We start from the raw sequence: 23,231 nt of genomic DNA, 5'->3' as shown, positions 1-23,231 counted from the left end.
CGTTGCGTGATCCGTGTTTGTGATTTAGCGTGGACACTCCCCCCTCCCCCTCCTGACTACGGCCCTATTCAACTAGTTTTTATTTTATTTGACCAGGTAAGGCCCACTGAGCTATGTAGCTCTCTTTTCAGAAGCAACCCTGGCCATCGCAAGCGATAGCTCAACGAAGTGTCTTCTCATCATCGTGTGGAAATGTATCGCAGTACCCTATGAGCGCACTTTGATTCGAATTGTGGGGCGGACAACCGGACGATCCGGAGGGAAATCCACGTGGCCACGTGGCCAGTAGCGGTCCTTCTGTCTGAGTCTCGCAAATCTCTCCTTGATCTACCAACTCTCGCCCTCCAAATCGCTGGACCACGGTCAAGTAAAGACTACCCCCCCCTTCCCCCGCTCAACCCCGTTATTACTAATAGCAAGTCCGTGACTTGTCATTAGTAATAGCGTCAACTTGTAACACTGCGCTGCCGCACATAGTTGGTTCGCTCTCGTAGAGGACGACTCGGAGGTGCTTGAAGGAGGAACCACAGACGAGGAGTGGTGAGGAGCTGGTGCCAACGCTTTCCCAAGGTCTGCGGTCCTCTATGTTTTCAGCGAATGAATGAGGTTTCACGTGTGAGGGGAGGAAACGGGAGCACCCAGAAAAAAATTCACGCGTGTGAAGGGGCAACGCTCTATCCCATCGAGATGGGAATAGCTGGGAGGCCACTTTTTTGCTGGACTGCACTACACTGCATCCTCCTGGCAGAGCCGGGGATATGCCACCTCATCAATGCCCATTGCGAAGGGAGTTTTGTTACATCTGTTTGTGATCCACCAACCCCCTCGATTGCTTTTTCCCGGCAGCGCTGGATTGCTGCAGGGAGCCACGTGCAGCGTCGCCGCCTGCCACGTTCCCTCCGTTCGTCAAGTGTCCGTGCGTCGAACGTCACCTCGCAACGGTACACAAGCCAACCGTGTTCATCGGAGGCGGGGGGAGACGATTTGCCTGTGAAGGAATTTTTTTTTGAAGAAACGACCTTCCCTTTAACGTTTCAACCAATTTTTTTTATTTCCACGAGCGAGCGGCGATACAGCGGGTCGTGTCATGAGGTCACAAAGTCACGAGGTCACGGCGGAGAGAGGGGGTGGGGGGGGCGGCGGTGGGGGTAGAAAGACGACGGCCAGCCATTTGGGGTCGGCCTCAGTTGATGGCGATGTTCAGCGGAGTGGTGATGGGCACGGAGATCTTCAGAGTGAGTTCCTGCGGAGACGGCGGCAGCAGCAGCAGCACAACGTGAGTGAACAGGACAAATGACATCACGTGACCTTTTGGCCTTGTTCTCGGGTGTGACACCGGTGGTGAGATGAGGGCATGAAGAAGGCCGCTGTCTCTGGCGTCGGCCAATCGGTTTCATCTGACCACCTGTTTTATTGCCACAAAGGGTAACCACCGAATTATTTTTCAGAACAAATGCTACCGCAATATTTACTGAGAGCGGTGTTTTTCACGATAAGACATCAGCAGCAGCAGCAGTGCATGAGCGCGGCCGCCACATTTTTGAACCATGCGGGGGGGGGGGGGGGGGGCGTTTGACAGCTGCATGATGATGGGGGGGGGTGTTTTCACTCTGTATTGTCGGGGAGTGGAGGAGGAGGGCTGCCAATGACGAACCACCGATTTCGATTGTTAAGACAATCGGGGGAGGGGGTGGGGGGGGCGAAGAGGAATCTTTGCTGTAATTTGGCGCAGCACAACGGCGCGCCGGGCCCCTCGTGAAAGAGCCCCACGGTGTCGCCGGTGCCCCCCTCGAGTGAGCTGCCAGGACTCTCCCGTCACGAGTCGCCACTAACATTCAGCGGCCCTTTTCCCGTTCGAAAGCGCATCAGTGACGCCGCCACCACCACCACCACCACGCCGAGGAGGAGGAGGAGCAATCTTTGAATGCCCGCCGCCCGCCAGGAGGCGATTCCCGAAAGGAATCGGGGAAACCGTGCGGCCGAGGCTCGGGGCACGAACGCGAACGCTCGCCCTATCGGAACCCGGAGCCAGTCGCTCGCCATTCGGGGGCGGGTCGCCGCCCTACGGCGAGGGACTGCGCGAAGCTGCGTCGTGGGTCAGCCGCTCGTGCAGTCCCTCCGTCGTCCGACCCGCTTGGACGTCGCCAGAACTGAGTTTTGAGGCGCCGCCACCGCCACCTCCCCGCGAGATTTTCTCACCGGGAAGGTTTGCGAATCGTGGGAAAGTAAAATCATTGCTACCGTTGATTTCACGTTATTTGGCTACGGCGCGCCACCGGCGCAAACCGCCGAATGTCGCCCGAGGAGCGCTCGCCGTTTACCCCGCTGGGCTGGAAGGCGACGTCGGAGGGGGGCAGAGGGCTCCCGTTGACGGTCACGCCGCCCGACGCCGGCGGCGAGCGCAGGCCCAGCACGCGCACCGTCTGGAAGGCCAGGCCCGCCGCGTAGCCGGCGCGCTCCACCGTGCTCGTCAGACGATTCTGCCATGTGCGACGGCGGCGGTGGTGGTTTTCAGGAGGGGTGGAAGGAAAAAAAATAAAAGGTGAGGGTCAAAAGGCGCTGAGATTGCCGGCAATGCCACCGCTGTCGTGCGCACGCGGTTGAACGCGCGCAGGCGATGTCGTCGTTGTCTCACTATCACTGTCACCATCGTCACTACCGCCATCGTCACTACCGCCATCGTCACTACCGCCATCGTCATTACCGCCATCGTCACTACCATCATTGTCACTACCACCATCGTCACCATCCTCACTATAATTGTCACCATCGTCACTACCACCATCGTCACTACCCCCATCCTCACTACCACCATCATCACTACCACCATCGTCACTACCGCCATCGTCACCATCCTCACTATAATTGTCACCATCGTCACTACCCCCATCCTCACTACCACCATCGTCACTACCACCATCGTCACCATCCTCACTATAATTGTCACCATCGTCACTACCCCCATCCTCACTACCACCATCGTCACGATCTCCATCCTCGCCATCATTGCTGGATCGCCACGTGCACTGTGAGGCCGCGCTGGGTGCGGGTTGGGAACTCACGCCCGTGAAGGCGAAGCTGGCCAGGAAGAAGTTCCCGCTCTCGATGGTCCCTGCGAGAGAGGGGACGCGTTACCACCTCGTCAGTCGTTACCGCCTCGTTAGTCGTTATCGCCTCGTTAGTCGTTACCGCCTCGTCAGTCGTTACCGCCTCGTCAGTCGTTACCGCCTCGTCAGTCGTTACCGCCTCGTTAGTCGTTAGTCGTTACCACCTCGTTAGTCGTTACCGCCTCGTTAGTCGTTATCGCCTCGTTAGTCGTTATCGCCTCGTTAGTCGTTACCACCTCGTTAGTCGTTACTGCCTCGTTAGTCGTTACCGCCTCGTCAGTCGTTACCGCCTCGTCAGTCGTTACCGCCTCGTCAGTCGTTACCGCCTCGTCGGTCGTTACCGCCTTGTTAGTCGTTACCGCCTCGTCAGTCGTTACCGCCTCGTTAGTCGTTACCGCCTCGTTAGTCGTTACCGCCTCGTCAGTCGTTACCGCCTCGTTAGTCGTTACCACCTCGTTAGTCGTTACCGCCTCGTTAGTCGTTACCGCCTCGTTAGTCGTTACCACCTCGTTAGTTGTTACCGCCTCGTTAGTCGTTACCACCTCGTTAGTCGTTACCGCCTCGTTGGTCGTTACCGCCTCGTCAGTCGTTACCGCCTCGTCAGTCGTCAGTCGTTACCGCCTCATCAGTCGTTACCGCCTCGTTAGTCGTTACCGCCTCGTTAGTCGTTACCGCCTCGTTAGTCGTTACCGCCTCGTTAGTCGTTACCGCCTCGTCGGTCGTTACCACCTCGTTAGTCGTTACCGCCTCGTCAGTCGTTACCGCCTCGTTAGTCGTTACCGCCTCGTCAGTCGTTACCGCCTCGTTAGTCGTTACCGCCTCGTTAGTCGTTACCGCCTCGTTAGTCGTTACCGCCTCGTCAGTCGTTACCGCCTCGTTGGTCGTTACCGCCTCGTTAGTCGTTACCGCCTCGTCGGTCGTTACCACCTCGTTAGTCGTTACCGCCTCGTCAGTCGTTACCGCCTCGTCAGTCGTTACCGCCTCGTTAGTCGTTACCGCCTCGTTAGTCGTTACCGCCTCGTCAGTCGTTACCGCCTCGTCAGTCGTTAGGCGTTACCACCTCGTTAGTTGTTACCGCCTCGTCAGTCGTTACCACCTCGTTGGTCGTTACCGCCTCGTCAGTCGTTACCGCCTCGTCAGTCGTTACCACCTCGTTAGTCGTTACCGCCTCGTCAGTCGTTACCGCCTCGTCAGTCGTTACCGCCTCGTTAGTCGATACCACCTCGTTAGTCGTTACCGCCTCGTTAGTCGTTACCACCTCGTTAGTCGTTACCGCCTCGTCAGTCGTTACCGCCTCGTTAGTCGTTACCGCCTCGTCGGTCGTTACCGCCTCGTTAGTCGTTACCACCTCGTTAGTCGTTACCGCCTCGTTAGTCGTTACCGCCTCGTCAGTCGTTACCGCCTCGTTAGTCGTTACCGCCTCGTCAGTCGTTACCGCCTCGTCAGTCGTTACCGCCTCGTTGGTCGTTACCGCCTCGTCGGTCGTTACCACCTCGTTAGTCGTTACCGCCTCGTCAGTCGTTAGTCGTTACCGCCTCGTCAGTCGTTACCGCCTCGTCAGTCGTCAGTTGTTACCGCCTCGTCAGTCGTTAGTCGTTACCGCCTCGTTGGTCGTTACCGCCTCGTTAGGCGTTACCGCCTCGTCAGTCGTTACCGCCTCGTCAGTCGTTACCGCCTCGTCAGTCGTTACCGCCTCGTTGGTCGTTACCGCCTCGTTAGGCGTTACCACCTCGTCAGTCGTTACCGCCTCGTCAGTCGTTACCGCCTCGTTGATCGTGCGCACAAACTCGGGCACACAACAACAACAGGCTACGGGAACGATAGAGACAAAGACAGACGCAATCCGATCGATCGAATGGCATCCCAATTCTGGAATCGATCTTTGCAAATTTTGGGTGTTTTAGTGGAAGTAGAAACAAGCGAAACTATATTTTTTTTATGTTACCAGGTAAGGCCCACTGAGCGGCTATGTCGATCTTTTTCAGAAGTGCCCTTTGCCATCACAAATGACAGCTTAACGAAGTGGCTTATCATCACGTGGAGAGACACGCAAACTCCAAATATAGAGCAGGCGTCAGGGTTGGGATCGAACCCACGACCTCTTGCATACCAGGCGATGTAGTCAACATCTCGCCACCGTGTTAGAGGCCACACGGGGAACCTTTGTCTTTGTGTGGTGCTCACCGATGGAGTCGCCGTCGTCCCAGAAGAGGGAGCCGCGAGCCTCCAGGTTCTCGTCCAGAGACACGATCAGCCCCATCGGGTTCACGCGGCTAAACACACAACATGGCCGCTGGCTCACAAACACGCTCGCTTACTCACTCACTCGCTGAATGACTCAATCGCATGCTCACTGACTAACTCACTCGCTGACTGACTCACACGCTCACTCGCTGACTAACTCGCTGACGAACTCGCACGTTCACTGGCTAACTGACTGACTCGCTCGCTGATTGACTCGCTGACTAACTCACACGCTCACTCGCTGACTGACTCGCTGACTGACTCACTCGCTGATTGACTCGCTGACTAACTCACACGCTCACTCGCTGACTAACTCACACGCTCACTCGCTGAATGACTCGCTGACTGACTCACTCGCTGATTGATTCGCTGACTAACTCACACGCTCACTCGCTGACTAACTCACACGCTCACTCGCTGACTGACTCGCTGACTGACTCACTCGCTGATTGACTCGCTGACTAACTCACACGCTCACTCGCTGACTAACTCACACGCTCACTCGCTGAATGACTCGCTGACTGACTGACTCGCTGACTGACTCGCTGACTGACTCACGCTCACTCGCTGACTGACTCGCTGACTGACTCACTCACTGACTGACTCACTCGCTGACTGACTCACTGACTGACTCACTCGCTGACTGACTCACTCGCTGACTGACTCGCTGACTAACTCACTCGCTGACTGACTCACTCGCTGATTGACTCGCTGACTAACTCACACGCTCACTCGCTGACTGACTCGCTGACTGACTCACACGCTCACTCGCTGACTGACTCACACGCTCACTCGCTGACTAACACGCTGACTCGCTGACTCACTCGCTGACTAACTCACACGCTGACTCGCTGACTGACTCGCTGACTGACTCACACGCTCACTCGCTGACTGACTCGCTGACTGACTCACACGCTCACTCGCTGACTCACTCGCTGACTAACTCACACGCTCACTCACTGACTCACTCGCTGACTAACTCACACGCTCACTCACTGACTCACTCGCTGACTAACTCACACTCTCACTCGCTGATTGACTCGCTGACTGACTCACTCGCTGACTAACTCACACGCTCACTCGCTGACTCACTCGCTGACTGACTCACACACTCACTTGCTAACTCACTCGCTGACTAACTCACTCGCTGACTAACTCACACGCTCACTTGCTAACTCACTCGCTGACTGACTCACACGCTCACTTGCTGACTAACTCGCTCACTGGGACTGCGGTTCTCGCCCATGAGTGACCCCCACGCCCCCCCCACGCCCCCCCCCCACACCCCCCCCGCCCCCCCCCACGCCCCCCCCACGCCCCCCCCCACGCCCCCCCCACGCCCCCCACCTGTGCGTGGTGGTCTTGGCGGGCTCCTGGGTGGGTACGACGAAGCCCCCGCGCAGGAAGAGGGGGATGCGGTCCAGGGGCGCGGCGACGCGGGCCGACGAGCGGCGCCACGACGCGGGCACCTCCTCTCCCTGCAAAGACAAAGGTCCCCCGGGTAGCCTTCGGCAGACTGCTGGGACAAGTGCGGTTAGCGGCCACACACAAAGACAAAGGTCCCCCGGGTAGCCTTCGGCTGACTGCTGGGACAAGTGCGGTTAGCGGCCACACACAAAGACAAAGGTCCCCCGGGTAGCCTTCGGCAGACTGCTGGGGCAAGTGCGGTTAGCGGCCACACACAAAGACAAAGGTCCCCCGGGTAGCCTTCGGCAGACTGCTGGGGCAAGTGCAGTTAGCGGCCACACACAATGCTCTTGCCCCAGCAGCCTGTTAAAGGCTACACGGGAGACCTTTGTCTGTATGCACAATGATGAACATTCTCCATACACCCTACGGAGCCAACCGCGCTAATCGGAGGTGCCAGGTAAGGACAACAAACTAAACACAAAGAGCAGCTCAAGACAAATGTCAATCTGGACGTTGATTAAAAGTGCATCGCAGCTCCCACTGGCTTCCTCATATCGGAAGGAAGAGAGCGTTCCAGACGGCCGCAGAAGCGCGTACCAAAAGGTCCGCGCGATGCGTTCTTGCCGCCTTTGTGCGAGGGCTAAAAAGCCACGGTGTGTTAAACTTATTTCGCTCCGGACGTAGCCGACCGTGCTCATCGGAGGTGCGGGTGGAAGGACACGAAACTGAACACAGCAGCACGCAGTTCCAAAGCAATGCGTTTGTCCATCTAGATGACGACGACGATTTAAAAGTGCACCACAGCTCCCAGTGGCTTCGTAATATCGGACAGACGAGAGCGTTCCAGACGGCCGCAGAAGCGGCGTCCGTAAGCGCCGCACGGTGACGTGGTTCAGCGGCAGTGGCCAGCAGCCAATCGCCGCCGCCGCCGCCGCTGTTGGCGAGGGTGAGCGCAGTGTCACGTGATGACGGTTTGCGATGATCCTTGACAAGATGAGCGGCGAAGAGGTTTCGTTTGCTTCATCCGTGGTGAGCCCCCTGCACAGTGAGCCCCCTGCGTGGTGAGCCCCCTGCACAGTGAACCCCCTGCAGGGTGAGCCCCCTGCACTGTGAGCCCCCTGCACAGTGAGCCCCCTGCGTGGTGAGCCCCCTGCACAGTGAACCCCCTGCAGGGTGAGCCCCCTGCACTGTGAGCCCCCTGCACAGTGAGCCCCCTGCGTGGTGAGCCCCCTGCACAGTGAACCCCCTGCAGGGTGAGCCCCCTGCACTGTGAGCCCCCTGCACAGTGAGCCCCCTGCACTGTGAACCCCCTGCACTGTGAACCCCCTGCACTGTGAACCCCCTGCACAGTGAGCCCCCTGCACTGTGAGCCCCCTGCACAGTGAGCCCCCTGCACTGTGAACCCCCTGCACTGTGAACCCCCTGCACTGTGAACCCCCTGCACAGTGAGCCCCCTGCACTGTGAGCCCCCTGCACAGTGAGCCCCCTGCACTGTGAACCCCCTGCACTGTGAACCCCCTGCACTGTGAACCCCCTGCGTGGTGAACCCCCTGCACAGTGAGCCCCCTGCGGGGTGAACCCCCTGCACTGTGAACCCCCTGCACGGTGAACCCCCTGCACTGTGAACCCCCTGCACAGTGAACCCCCTGCACGGTGAGCCCCTTGCACTGTGAACCCCCTGTGTGGTGAACCCCCTGCGTGGTGAACCCCCTGCACTGTGAACCCCCTGCACGGTGAACCCCCTGCACTGTGAACCCCCTGCACTGTGAACCCCCTGCGTGGTGAACCCCCTGCGTGGTGAACCCCCTGCACGGTGAACCCCCTGCACAGTGAACCCCCTGCGTGGTGAGCCCCCTGCACTGTGAGCCCCCTGCACAGTGAGCCCCCTGCACGGTGCAGGCCCCGTACCGTGTAGTAGCTGTACCAGCGCGCGTCCGGGAAGTAAACCTCCACCGTGGTGGCGCCCTGCGAACGCCACCAACATCAGAGCATGAATGTCGCGACATCGTCCAATAGTGACGATTACAGGGACTCCCTCTACTCACGAACATTCGACTTACACACTTCCAGAGAACAAACCTGTGCGTATGTCCAGTTGCCTGTTCGAACCGACAGTCGTAAGTTTAACCACCACGCAATAGATGGCGGTGGTGGCATCTACATGTGGAGAACGTGAAGAACCAGTGGCATCTACATGTGGAGAACGTGAAGAACCAGTGGCATCTACATCTGCAGAACGTGAAGAACCAGTGGCATCTACATCTGCAGAACGTGAAGAACCAGTGGCATCTACATCTGCAGAACGTGAAGAACCAGTGGCATCTACATCTGCAGAACGTGAAGAACCAGTGGCATCTACATATGAAGAACGTGAAGAACCAGTGGCATCTACATCTGCAGAACGTGAAGAACCAGTGGCATCTACATCTGCAGAACGTGAAGAACCAGTGGCATCTACATCTGCAGAACGTGAAGAACCAGTGGCATCTACATATGAAGAACGTGAAGAACCAGTGGCATCTACATCTGCAGAACGTGAAGAACCAGTGGCATCTACATCTGCAGAACGTGAAGAACCAGTGGCATCTACATATGAAGAACGTGAAGAACCAGTGGCATCTACATCTGCAGAACGTGAAGAACCAGTGGCATCTACATCTGCAGAACGTGAAGAACCAGTGGCATCTACATATGAAGAACGTGAAGAACCAGTGGCATCTACATCTGCAGAACGTGAAGAACCAGTGGCATCTACATCTGCATAACATGAAGAACCAGTGGCATCTACATCTGCAGAACGTGAAGAACCAGTGACATCTACATCTGCAGCTCTTATTGATATTAAAACATAATTCAGATCTCGTCCCCTGGTCGAACGCCGGTGGCGAGACGAGGCCACCAAGACTGCTGCTGCTGTCTCTGGCGGAGGCCAATCAGATTCTAAGAGGATGCATGCATTGTTCTGGCGGAGGCCAATCAGATTCTAAGAGGATGCGTGCATTGTTCTGGCGGAGGCCAATCAGATTCTAAGAGGATGCGTGCATTGTTCTGGCGGAGGCCAATCAGATTCTAAGAGGATGCGTGCATTGTTCTGGCGGAGGCCAATCAGATTCTAAGAGGATGCGTGCATTGTTCTGGCGGAGGCCAATCAGATTCTAAGAGGATGCGTGCATTGTTCTGGCGGAGGCCAATCAGATTCTAAGAGGATGCGTGCATTGTTCTGGCGGAGGCCAATCAGATTCTAAGAGGATGCGTGCATTGTTCTGGCGGAGGCCAATCAGATTCTAAGAGGATGCGTGCATTGTTCTGGCGGAGGCCAATCAGATTCTAAGAGGATGCGTGCATTGTTGTCTGAGCATGGTCTTTGTGCATGTGTTGGCACAAGTATGTGCGGCTGATGCAGACACGACGACTTGCACATCGCCGCGTCTACTTGGTGTTTGGACATCTGAACGTCTCCTGTGTTATTGCCAGAAAGGGGCCAAGCACATTCTTGTTGTATTCCACATCCTCCCTCCATGGTTCATTGCAACATCGCGACGTTCTGGACGGCATGGGCAGGCACACGGGACTCGTCAGGGCAGGCGGGGCGGGGTAGTAGTTGAAGATTATTCTTATTTATATATATAAAACAAATCTTCATCATCATTTCGACACTTGCTTGAAGATGCCACAGACACTCATCCCCGTGTCCGTGCGACGTCCCTTGTACCTCGCTAAGCACGGGCGCGACCATCAGCGCCGGGCCCCAGAGGAACGCACGGTCGACGCCGTGAGTCTGCACGTCCGTGACGAACCTGGGACGACGTCGGGGGAGGAAGAAGAAGACAATCACACCACACACCACATCACACCACACACCACACCACATCACACCACACCACACCACATCACACACACACCACACCACACACACACCACACCACACACACACACATCACACCACACCATACACACACACCACACACACACACCACACACCACACACACACCACACACACACCACACACACACCACACACACACCATACACACACACCACACCACACACACCACACGCCACATCACACCACACACATACCACACATCACACACACACACCACACACACCACACAGACACACACCACACCACACACACCACACACACCACACCACACACACCACACAGACACACACCACACCACACACACCACACACACCACACACACCACACCACACACCACACACACCACACCACACACCTCACACACCACACACGGGCGCCACGCTCGTAGCGACTCTCTCGTCTGAAATGCGCGCCGCTGTGCAGGACTCACAAACTGTGCAGTGTGGTGCGGCTCCACCTGTGCAGCGCACCGCGGACTGTGGACTACCTGTGCAGTGGACTACCTGTGCACCACACCGTGGACTCACTACACACTGTGAACTCACTACGCACCGTGGACTCACTACGCACTGTGGACTCACAACACACTGTGGACTCACTACGCACTGTGGACTCACTACACACTGTGAACTCACTACGCGCCATGGACTCACTACGCACCGTGGACTCACTACACACTGTGGACTCACTACGCACTGTGGACTCACTACACACCGAGGACTCACTACGCACTGTGTACTCACTACACACTGTGTACTCACTACACACCGAGGACTCACTACACACTGTGTACTCACTACACACTGTGTACTCACTACACACTGTGGACTCACTACACACCGTGTACTCACTACGCACTGTGGACTCACTACACACTGTGGACTCACTACACACTGTGTACTCACTACGCACTGTGGACTCACTACACACTGTGGACTCACTGTGCACCGTGGACTCACTACACACGGTGTACTCACTACACACTGTGTACTCACTACACACCGAGGACTCACTACGCACTGTGTACTCACTACACACTGTGTACTCACTACGCACCACACCGTGGACTCACTACACACTGTGGACTCACTACACACTGTGGACTCACTACACACCGAGGACTCACTGTGCACCACACCGAGGACTCACTACACACCACACTGTGGATTCACTACACACTGTGGACTCACTACACACTGTGGACTCACTATACACCACACCGAGGACTCACTACACACCATGGACTCACTGTGCACCGTGGACTCACTACGCACCTCACTCTGTACTCACTACACAGTGTGTACTCACTACACACTGTGTACTCACTACACACTGTGTACTCACTACACACTGTGTACTCACTACACACTCTGTACTCACTACACACTGTGTACTCACTACACACTGTGTACTCACTACACACTGTGGACTAACTACACACTGTGGACTCACTACGCACTGTGGACTCACTACACACTGTGGACTCACTACGCACCTCACTGTGGACTCACTACACACTGTGGACTCACTACGCACCTCACTGTGGACTAACTACACACTGTGTACTCACTACACACTGTGTACTCACTACACACTGTGTACTCACTACGCACTGTGTACTCACTACACACTGTGTACTCACTACACACTGTGGACTAACTACACACTGTGAACTCACTACACACTGTGGACTCACTACGCACCTCACTGTGGACTCACTACACACTGTGGACTCACTACACACCACACCATGGACTCACTACACACCACACCATGGACTCATTGTGCACCGTGTACTCACTACACACCGTGGACTCACTACGCACCGTGTACTCACTGTGCACCACACCGAGGACTCACTACACACCACACCGTGGACTCACTACACACTGTGTACTCACTACACACTGTGTACTCACTACACTACACACTGTGTACTCACTACACTACACACTGTGTACTCACTACACTACACACTGTGTACTCACTACACTACACACTGTGTACTCACTACACTACACACTGTGTACTCACTACACTACACACTGTGTACTCACTACACTACACACTGTGTACTCACTACACTACACACTGTGTACTCACTACACTACACACTGTGTACTCACTACACTACACACTGTGTACTCACTACACTACACACTGTGTACTCACTACACTACACACTGTGTACTCACTACACTACACACTGTGTACTCACTACACTACACACTGTGTACTCACTACACTACACACTGTGTACTCACTACACTACACACTGTGTACTCACTACACTACACACTGTGTACTCACTACACTACACACTGTGTACTCACTACACTACACACTGTGTACTCACTACACTACACACTGTGTACTCACTACACTACACACTGTGTACTCACTACACTACACACTGTGTACTCACTGTGCACCACACCGAGGACTCACTACACACTGTGGACTCACTACACACTGTGTACTCACTACACACCGTGTACTCACTACACACTGTGGACTCACTACACACCGTGTACTCACTACACACCACACTGTGTACTCACTACACACTGTGTACTCACTACACACTGTGTACTCACTACGCACCACACCGAGGACTCACTACACACCACACCGAGGACTCACTACACACTGTGTACTCACTACACACTGTGTACTCACTACGCACCACCCCGAGGACTCACTACACACCACACCGAGGACTCACTACACACTGTGTACTCACTACACACCACACTGTGTACTCACTACACACTGTGTACTCACTACACACTGTGTACTCACTACACACCACACTGTGTACTCACTACACACTGTGTACTCACTACACACTGTGTACTCACTACACACCACACCGAGGACTCACTACACACTGTGTACTCACTACACTACACACTGTGTACTCACTGTGCACCACACCGAGGACTCACTACACACCTCACCGTGGACTCACTGTGCACCACACTGTGGACTCACTACACACCGAGGACTCACTACACACTGTGTACTCACTACACACCGTGGACTCACTGTGCACCGTGTACTCACTGTGCACCACACTGTGTACTCACTACACACCACACTGTGTACTCACTGTGCACCACACCGAGGACTCACTCGTGCAGCAGGGGCCGCACGACGGTGCCCCCCCGCGTGTGCGTCTCGTGGAAGAGCGAGTAGAGGAAGGGCAGCAGCGTGTAGCGCACCAGCAGCACCGAGCGCACCGCCTCGGCAAACTCCGGCCCGAACACACCGGGGTCTTGGTCCTGCACAGCGGCGTCACGCGGAGAACAAGGTGACACGCGGAGAACAAGGTGACACGCGGAGAACAAGGTGACACGCGGAGAACAAGGTGACACACGGAGAACAAGGTGACACACGGAGAACAAGGTGACACACGTAGAACAAGGTGACACGTAGAACAAGGTGACACGCGGAGAACAAAGTGACACACGGAGAACAAGGTGACACGGAGAACAAGGTGACACGGAGAACAAGGTGACACGCGTAGAACAAGGTGTCACACGGAGAACAAGGTGTCACACGGAGAACAAGGTGACACAGGGAGAACAAGGTGACACACAGAGAACAAGGTGGCACGGAGAACAAGGTGTCACACGGAGAACAAGGTGACACACAGAGAACAAGGTGACACACAGAGAACAAGGTGACACACGTAGAACAAGTTGACACGCGGAGAACAAGGTGACACGGAGAACAAGGTGACACACAGAGAACAAGGTGACACACGTAGAACAAGGTGTCACATGTAGAACAAGGTGACACACGTAGAACAAGGTGACACACGGAGAACAAGGTGACACACAGAGAACAAGGTGACACACAGAGAACAAGGTGACACGCGGAGAACAAGGTGACACGCGGAGAACAAGGTGACACGCGTAGAACAAGGTGACACACAGAGAACAAGGTGACACACAGAGAACAAGGTGACACGCGGAGAACAAGGTGACACGCGTAGAACAAGGTGACACGCGGAGAACAAGGTGACACGCGGAGAACAAGGTGACACACGTAGAACAAGGTGACACACTTAGAACAAGGTGACACACAGAGAACAAGGTGACACACGTAGAACAAGGTGACACACGTAGAACAAGGTGACACACAGAGAACAAGGTGACACACGTAGAACAAGGTGACACACAGAGAACAAGGTGACACGCGGATAACAAGGTGACACGCGGAGAACAAGGTGACACACGTAGAACAAGGTGACACGTAGAACAAGGTGACACGGAGAACAAGGTGACACACAGAGAACAAGGTGACACGGAGAACAAGGTGACACGGAGAACAAGGTGACACGCGTAGAACAAGGTGTCACACGGAGAACAAGGTGTCACACGGAGAACAAGGTGACACACGGAGAACAAGGTGACACACAGAGAACAAGGTGGCACGGAGAACAAGGTGTCACACGGAGAACAAGGTGACACACGGAGAACAAGGTGACACACAGAGAACAAGGTGACACAGAGAACAAGGTGACACATGTAGAACAAAGTGACACACGTAGAACAAGGTGACACACAGAACAAGGTGACACGGAGAACAAGGTGACACACAGAGAACAAGGTGACACGGAGAACAAGGTGACACGGAGAACAAGGTGACACACAGAGAACAAGGTGACACGGAGAACAAGGTGACACGGAGAACAAGGTGACACACAGAGAACAAGGTGGCACGGAGAACAAGGTTACACACAGAGAACAAGGTGACACACGTAGAACAAGTTGACACACAGAGAACAAGGTGACACGTAGAACAAGGTGACACACGTAGAACAAGGTGACACACAGAGAACAAGGTGACACACAGAGAACAAGGTGACACTTAGAACAAGGTAACACGCGGAGAACAAGGTGACACACAGAGAACAAGGTGACACACAGAGAACAAGGTGACACGTAGAACAAGGTGACACACAGAGAACAAGGTGTCACACGTAGAACAAGGTGACACAAGGAGAACAAGGTGACACACGTAGAACAAGGTGACACACGTAGAACAAGGTGACACACGGAGAACAAGGTGACACGTAGAACAAGGTGACACACGGAGAACAAGGTGACACACGTAGAACAAGGTGACACGCGGAGAACAAGGTGACACACGTAGAACAAGGTGACACACGTAGAACAAGGTAACACACGGAGAACAAGGTGACACGCGGAGAACAAGGTGACACGCGGAGAACAAGGTGACACACGTAGAACAAGGTGACACACAGAGAACAAGGTGACACGTAGAACAAGGTGACACGTAGAACAAGGTGACACGTGGAGAACAAGGTTACACACAGAGAACAAGGTGACACACGGAGAACAAGGTGACACACAGAGAACAAGGTGACACACGGAGAACAAGGTGACACGGAGAACAAGGTGACACACAGAGAACAAGGTGACACACGTAGAACAAGGTGACACACGGAGAACAAGGTGACACGTAGAACAAGGTGACACGTAGAACAAGGTGACACACAGAGAACAAGGTGACACACTTAGAACAAGGTGACACGGAGAACAAGGTGACACGCGTAGAACAAGGTGTCACACGGAGAACAAGGTGTCACACGGAGAACAAGGTGACACACGGAGAACAAGGTGAAACACAGAGAACAAGGTGGCACGGAGAACAAGGTGTCACACGGAGAACAAGGTGACACGCGTAGAACAAGGTGACACACGTAGAACAAGGTGACACATGTAGAACAAGGTGACACACGTAGAACAAGGTGACACACGGAGAACAAGGTGACACACAGAGAACAAGGTGACACAGAGAACAAGGTGACACATGTAGAACAAGGTGACACACGTAGAACAAGGTGACACACAGAACAAGGTGACACGGAGAACAAGGTGACACACAGAGAACAAGGTGACACGGAAAACAAGGTGACACGGAGAACAAGGTGACACACGTAGAACAAGGTAACACACGGAGAACAAGGTGACACGCGGAGAACAAGGTGACACGCGGAGAACAAGGTGACACACAGAGAACAAGGTGACACGTAGAACAAGGTGACACGTAGAACAAGGTGACACGTGCAGAACAAGGTGACACACTTAGAACAAGGTGACACACGGAGAACAAGGTGACACACAGAGAACAAGGTGCCACACGGAGAACAAGGTGACACGGAGAACAAGGTGACACACAGAGAACAAGGTGACACACGTAGAACAAGGTGACACACGGAGAACAAGGTGACACGTAGAACAAGGTGACACGTAGAACAAGGTGACACACAGAGAACAAGGTGACACACTTAGAACAAGGTGACACGGAGAACAAGGTGACACGCGTAGAACAAGGTGTCACACGGAGAACAAGGTGTCACACGGAGAACAAGGTGACACACGGAGAACAAGGTGACACACAGAGAACAAGGTGGCACGGAGAACAAGGTGCCACACGGAGAACAAGGTGACACGCGTAGAACAAGGTGACACACGTAGAACAAGGTGACACATGTAGAACAAGGTGACACACGTAGAACAAGGTGACACACGGAGAACAAGGTGACACACAGAGAACAAGGTGACACAGAGAACAAGGTGACACATGTAGAACAAGGTGACACACGTAGAACAAGGTGACACACAGAACAAGGTGACACGGAGAACAAGGTGACACACAGAGAACAAGGTGACACGGAAAACAAGGTGACACAGAGAACAAGGTGACACACAGAGAACAAGGTGACACGGAGAACAAGGTGACACGGAGAACAAGGTGACACACAGAGAACAAGGTGGCACGGAGAACAAGGTTACACACAGAGAACAAGGTGACACACGTAGAACAAGGTGACACGTGGAGAACAAGGTGACACACAGAGAACAAGGTGACACGTAGAACAAGGTGACACACGTAGAACAAGGTGACACACAGAGAACAAGGTGACACACAGAGAACAAGGTGACACTTAGAACAAGGTGACACGCGGAGAACAAGGTGACACACAGAGAACAAGGTGACACACAGAGAAAAAGGTGACACGTAGAACAAGGTGACACACAGAGAACAAGGTGTCACACGTAGAACAAGGTGACACAAGGAGAACAAGGTGACACACGTAGAACAAGGTGACACACGTAGAACAAGGTGACACACGGAGAACAAGGTGACACGTAGAACAAGGTGACACACGGAGAACAAGGCGACACACGTAGAACAAGGTGACACACGTAGAACAAGGTGACACACGTAGAACAAGGTGACACGCGGAGAACAAGGTGACACGTAGAACAAGGTGACACACGGAGAACAAGGTGACACACGTAGAACAAGGTGACACACGGAGAACAAGGTGACACGTAGAACAAGGTGACACACAGAGAACAAGGTGACACGCGGAGAACAAGGTGACACGCGTAGAACAAGGTGACACGCGGAGAACAAGGTGACACGCGGAGAACAAGGTGACACACGTAGAACAAGGTGACACACTTAGAACAAGGTGACACACAGAGAACAAGGTGACACGTAGAACAAGGTGACACGTAGAACAAGGTGACACACAGAGAACAAGGTGACACACTTAGAACAAGGTGACACGGAGAACAAGGTGACACGTGTAGAACAAGGTGTCACACGGAGAACAAGGTGACACACAGAGAACAAGGTGGCACGGAGAACAAGGTGTCACACGGAGAACAAGGTGACACGCGTAGAACAAGGTGACACACGTAGAACAAGGTGACACATGTAGAACAAGGTGACACACGTAGAACAAGGTGACACACGGAGAACAAGGTGACACACAGAGAACAAGGTGACACAGAGAACAAGGTGACACATGTAGAACAAGGTGACACACGTAGAACAAGGTGACACACAGAACAAGGTGACACGGAGAACAAGGTGACACACAGAGAACAAGGTGACACGGAGAACAAGGTGACACGGAGAACAAAGTGACACACAGAGAACAAGGTGACACGGAGAACAAGGTGACACGGAGAACAAGGTGACACACAGAGAACAAGGTGGCACGGAGAACAAGGTTACACACAGAGAACAAGGTGACACACGTAGAACAAGGTGACACGTGGAGAACAAGGTGATACACAGAGAACAAAGTGACACGTAGAACAAGGTGACACACGTAGAACAAGGTGACACACAGAGAACAAGGTGACACACAGAGAACAAGGTGACACTTAGAACAAGGTGACACACAGAGAACAAGGTGACACACAGAGAACAAGGTGACACGTAGAACAAGGTGACACACAGAGAACAAGGTGTCACACGTAGAACAAGGTGACACAAGGAGAACAAGGTGACACACGTAGAACAAGGTGACACACGTAGAACAAGGTGACACACGGAGAACAAGGTGACACGTAGAACAAGGTGACACACGGAGAACAAGGTGACACACGTAGAACAAGGTGACACACGTAGAACAAGGTGACACACGTAGAACAAGGTGACACGCGGAGAACAAGTTGACACGTAGAACAAGGTGACACACGGAGAACAAGGTGACACACGGAGAACAAGGTGACACACGTAGAACAAGGTGACACACGTAGAACAAGGTAACACACGGAGAACAATGTGACACGCGGAGAACAAGGTGACACGCGGAGAACAAGGTGACACACGTAGAACAAGGTGACACACGTAGAACAAGGTGACACACGTAGAACAAGGTGACACACAGAGAACAAGGTGACACGTAGAACAAGGTGACACGTAGAACAAGGTGACACGTGGAGAACAAGGTGACACGCGGAGAACAAGGTGACACACAGGGAACAAGGTGACACACGTAGAACAATGTGACACACGGAGAACAAGGTGACACGTAGAACAAGGTGACACGTAGAACAAGGTGACACACAGAGAACAAGGTGACACACTTAGAACAAAGTGACACGGAGAACAAGGTGACACACAGAGAACAAGGTGACACACAGAGAACAAGGTGACACGGAGAACAAGGTGTCACGTAGAACAAGGTGACACACGTAGAACACGGTGACACACAGAGAACAAGGTGACACACTTAGAACAAGGTGACACGGAGAACAAGGTGACACACAGAGAACAAGGTGACACACAGAGAACAAGGTGACACGCGGAGAACAAGGTGACACGCGGAGAACAACGTGACACACGTAGAACAAGGTAACACACGGAGAACAAGGTAACACGCGGAGAACAAGGTGACACGCGGAGAACAAGGTGACACACGTAGAACAAGGTGACACACGTAGAACAAGGTGACACGTAGAACAAGGTGACACGCGGAGAACAAGGTGACACACGGAGAACAAGGTGACACACAGAACAAGGTGACACGGAGAACAAGGTGACACACAGAGAACAAGGTGACACGGAAAACAAGGTGACACGGAGAACAAGGTGACACACGTAGAACAAGGTAACACACGGAGAACAAGGTGACACGCGGAGAACAAGGTGACACGCGGAGAACAAGGTGACACACGTAGAACAAGGTGACACACAGAGAACAAGGTGACACGTAGAACAAGGTGACACGTAGAACAAGGTGACACGTGCAGAACAAGGTGACACACTTAGAACAAGGTGACACACGGAGAACAAGGTGACACACAGAGAACAAGGTGCCACACGGAGAACAAGGTGACACGGAGAACAAGGTGACACACAGAGAACAAGGTGACACACGTAGAACAAGGTGACACACGGAGAACAAGGTGACACGTAGAACAAGGTGACACGTAGAACAAGGTGACACACAGAGAACAAGGTGACACACTTAGAACAAGGTGACACGGAGAACAAGGTGACACGCGTAGAACAAGGTGTCACACGGAGAACAAGGTGTCACACGGAGAACAAGGTGACACACGGAGAACAAGGTGACACACAGAGAACAAGGTGGCACGGAGAACAAGGTGCCACACGGAGAACAAGGTGACACGCGTAGAACAAGGTGACACACGTAGAACAAGGTGACACATGTAGAACAAGGTGACACACGTAGAACAAGGTGACACACGGAGAACAAGGTGACACACAGAGAACAAGGTGACACAGAGAATAAGGTGACACATGTAGAACAAGGTGACACACGTAGAACAAGGTGACACACAGAACAAGGTGACACGGAGAACAAGGTGACACACAGAGAACAAGGTGACACGGAAAACAAGGTGACACGGAGAACAAGGTGACACACAGAGAACAAGGTGACACGGAGAACAAGGTGACACGGAGAACAAGGTGACACACAGAGAACAAGGTGGCACGGAGAACAAGGTTACACACAGAGAACAAGGTGACACACGTAGAACAAGGTGACACGTGGAGAACAAGGTGACACACAGAGAACAAGGTGACACGTAGAACAAGGTGACACACGTAGAACAAGGTGACACACAGAGAACAAGGTGACACACAGAGAACAAGGTGACACTTAGAACAAGGTGACACGCGGAGAACAAGGTGACACACAGAGAACAAGGTGACACACAGAGAAAAAGGTGACACGTAGAACAAGGTGACACACAGAGAACAAGGTGTCACACGTAGAACAAGGTGACACAAGGAGAACAAGGTGACACACGTAGAACAAGGTGACACACGTAGAACAAGGTGACACACGGAGAACAAGGTGACACGTAGAACAAGGTGACACACGGAGAACAAGGTGACACACGTAGAACAAGGTGACACACGTAGAACAAGGTGACACACGTAGAACAAGGTGACACGCGGAGAACAAGGTGACACGTAGAACAAGGTGACACACGGAGAACAAGGTGACACACGTAGAACAAGGTGACACACGGAGAACAAGGTGACACGTAGAACAAGGTGACACACAGAGAACAAGGTGACACGCGGAGAACAAGGTGACACGCGTAGAACAAGGTGACACGCGGAGAACAAGGTGACACGCGGAGAACAAGGTGACACACGTAGAACAAGGTGACACACTTAGAACAAGGTGACACACAGAGAACAAGGTGACACGTAGAACAAGGTGACACGTAGAACAAGGTGACACACAGAGAACAAGGTGACACACTTAGAACAAGGTGACACGGAGAACAAGGTGACACGTGTAGAACAAGGTGTCACACGGAGAACAAGGTGACACACAGAGAACAAGGTGGCACGGAGAACAAGGTGTCACACGGAGAACAAGGTGACACGCGTAGAACAAGGTGACACACGTAGAACAAGGTGACACATGTAGAACAAGGTGACACACGTAGAACAAGGTGACACACGGAGAACAAGGTGACACACAGAGAACAAGGTGACACAGAGAACAAGGTGACACATGTAGAACAAGGTGACACACGTAGAACAAGGTGACACACAGAACAAGGTGACACGGAGAACAAGGGGACACACAGAGAACAAGGTGACACGGAGAACAAGGTGACACGGAGAACAAGGTGACACACAGAGAACAAGGTGACACGGAGAACAAGGTGACACGGAGAACAAGGTGACACACAGAGAACAAGGTGGCACGGAGAACAAGGTTACACACAGAGAACAAGGTGACACACGTAGAACAAGGTGACACGTGGAGAACAAAGTGATACACAGAGAACAAAGTGACACGTAGAACAAGGTGACACACGTAGAACAAGGTGACACACAGAGAACAAGGTGACACACAGAGAACAAGGTGACACTTAGAACAAGGTGACACACAGAGAACAAGGTGACACACAGAGAACAAGGTGACACGTAGAACAAGGTGACACACAGAGAACAAGGTGTCACACGTAGAACAAGGTGACACAAGGAGAACAAGGTGACACACGTAGAACAAGGTGACACACGTAGAACAAGGTGACACACGGAGAACAAGGTGACACGTAGAACAAGGTGACACACGGAGAACAAGGTGACACACGTAGAACAAGGTGACACACGTAGAACAAGGTGACACACGTAGAACAAGGTGACACGCGGAGAACAAGTTGACACGTAGAACAAGGTGACACACGGAGAACAAGGTGACACACGGAGAACAAGGTGACACACGTAGAACAAGGTGACACACGTAGAACAAGGTAACACACGGAGAACAATGTGACACGCGGAGAACAAGGTGACACGCGGAGAACAAGGTGACACACGTAGAACAAGGTGACACACGTAGAACAAGGTGACACACGTAGAACAAGGTGACACACAGAGAACAAGGTGACACGTAGAACAAGGTGACACGTAGAACAAGGTGACACGTGGAGAACAAGGTGACACGCGGAGAACAAGGTGACACACAGGGAACAAGGTGACACACGTAGAACAATGTGACACACGGAGAACAAGGTGACACGTAGAACAAGGTGACACGTAGAACAAGGTGACACACAGAGAACAAGGTGACACACTTAGAACAAAGTGACACGGAGAACAAGGTGACACACAGAGAACAAGGTGACACACAGAGAACAAGGTGACACGGAGAACAAGGTGTCACGTAGAACAAGGTGACACACGTAGAACACGGTGACACACAGAGAACAAGGTGACACACTTAGAACAAGGTGACACGGAGA

General features: G+C 53.2%; 1 protein-coding gene across 1 annotated transcript in view; it reads right to left on the bottom strand.

The window, feature by feature from the left end:
* Nucleotides 1-1,025: 1,025 nt before the first annotated feature.
* The window catches only part of LOC116954896 (lysosomal alpha-glucosidase-like), a 54,254-nt gene continuing 32,048 nt past the window's right edge, over nt 1,026-23,231 (bottom strand). The window contains exons 16-23 of the mRNA XM_076052768.1: nt 13,783-13,931; nt 10,474-10,558; nt 8,670-8,726; nt 6,699-6,829; nt 5,292-5,380; nt 3,063-3,112; nt 2,322-2,480; nt 1,026-1,243 (exon numbers count right to left, since the gene is read on the bottom strand). Of these exons, the coding sequence (XP_075908883.1) occupies nt 1,184-1,243; nt 2,322-2,480; nt 3,063-3,112; nt 5,292-5,380; nt 6,699-6,829; nt 8,670-8,726; nt 10,474-10,558; nt 13,783-13,931 (780 nt within the window). The 3' untranslated portion in view covers nt 1,026-1,183. The remainder of the gene's footprint in view (nt 1,244-2,321; nt 2,481-3,062; nt 3,113-5,291; nt 5,381-6,698; nt 6,830-8,669; nt 8,727-10,473; nt 10,559-13,782; nt 13,932-23,231) is intronic.

The sequence above is a fragment of the Petromyzon marinus genome, chromosome 57, assembly GCF_048934315.1.
Source record: "Petromyzon marinus isolate PM22_M1 ecotype Great Lakes invasive population chromosome 57, UKy_Petmar_22M1.pri1.0, whole genome shotgun sequence".
Lineage (NCBI taxonomy): Eukaryota > Metazoa > Chordata > Hyperoartia > Petromyzontiformes > Petromyzontidae > Petromyzon > Petromyzon marinus.
Note: the sequence above shows the minus strand (reverse complement) of the source record. Positions and strands in the feature narration are given on the sequence as shown.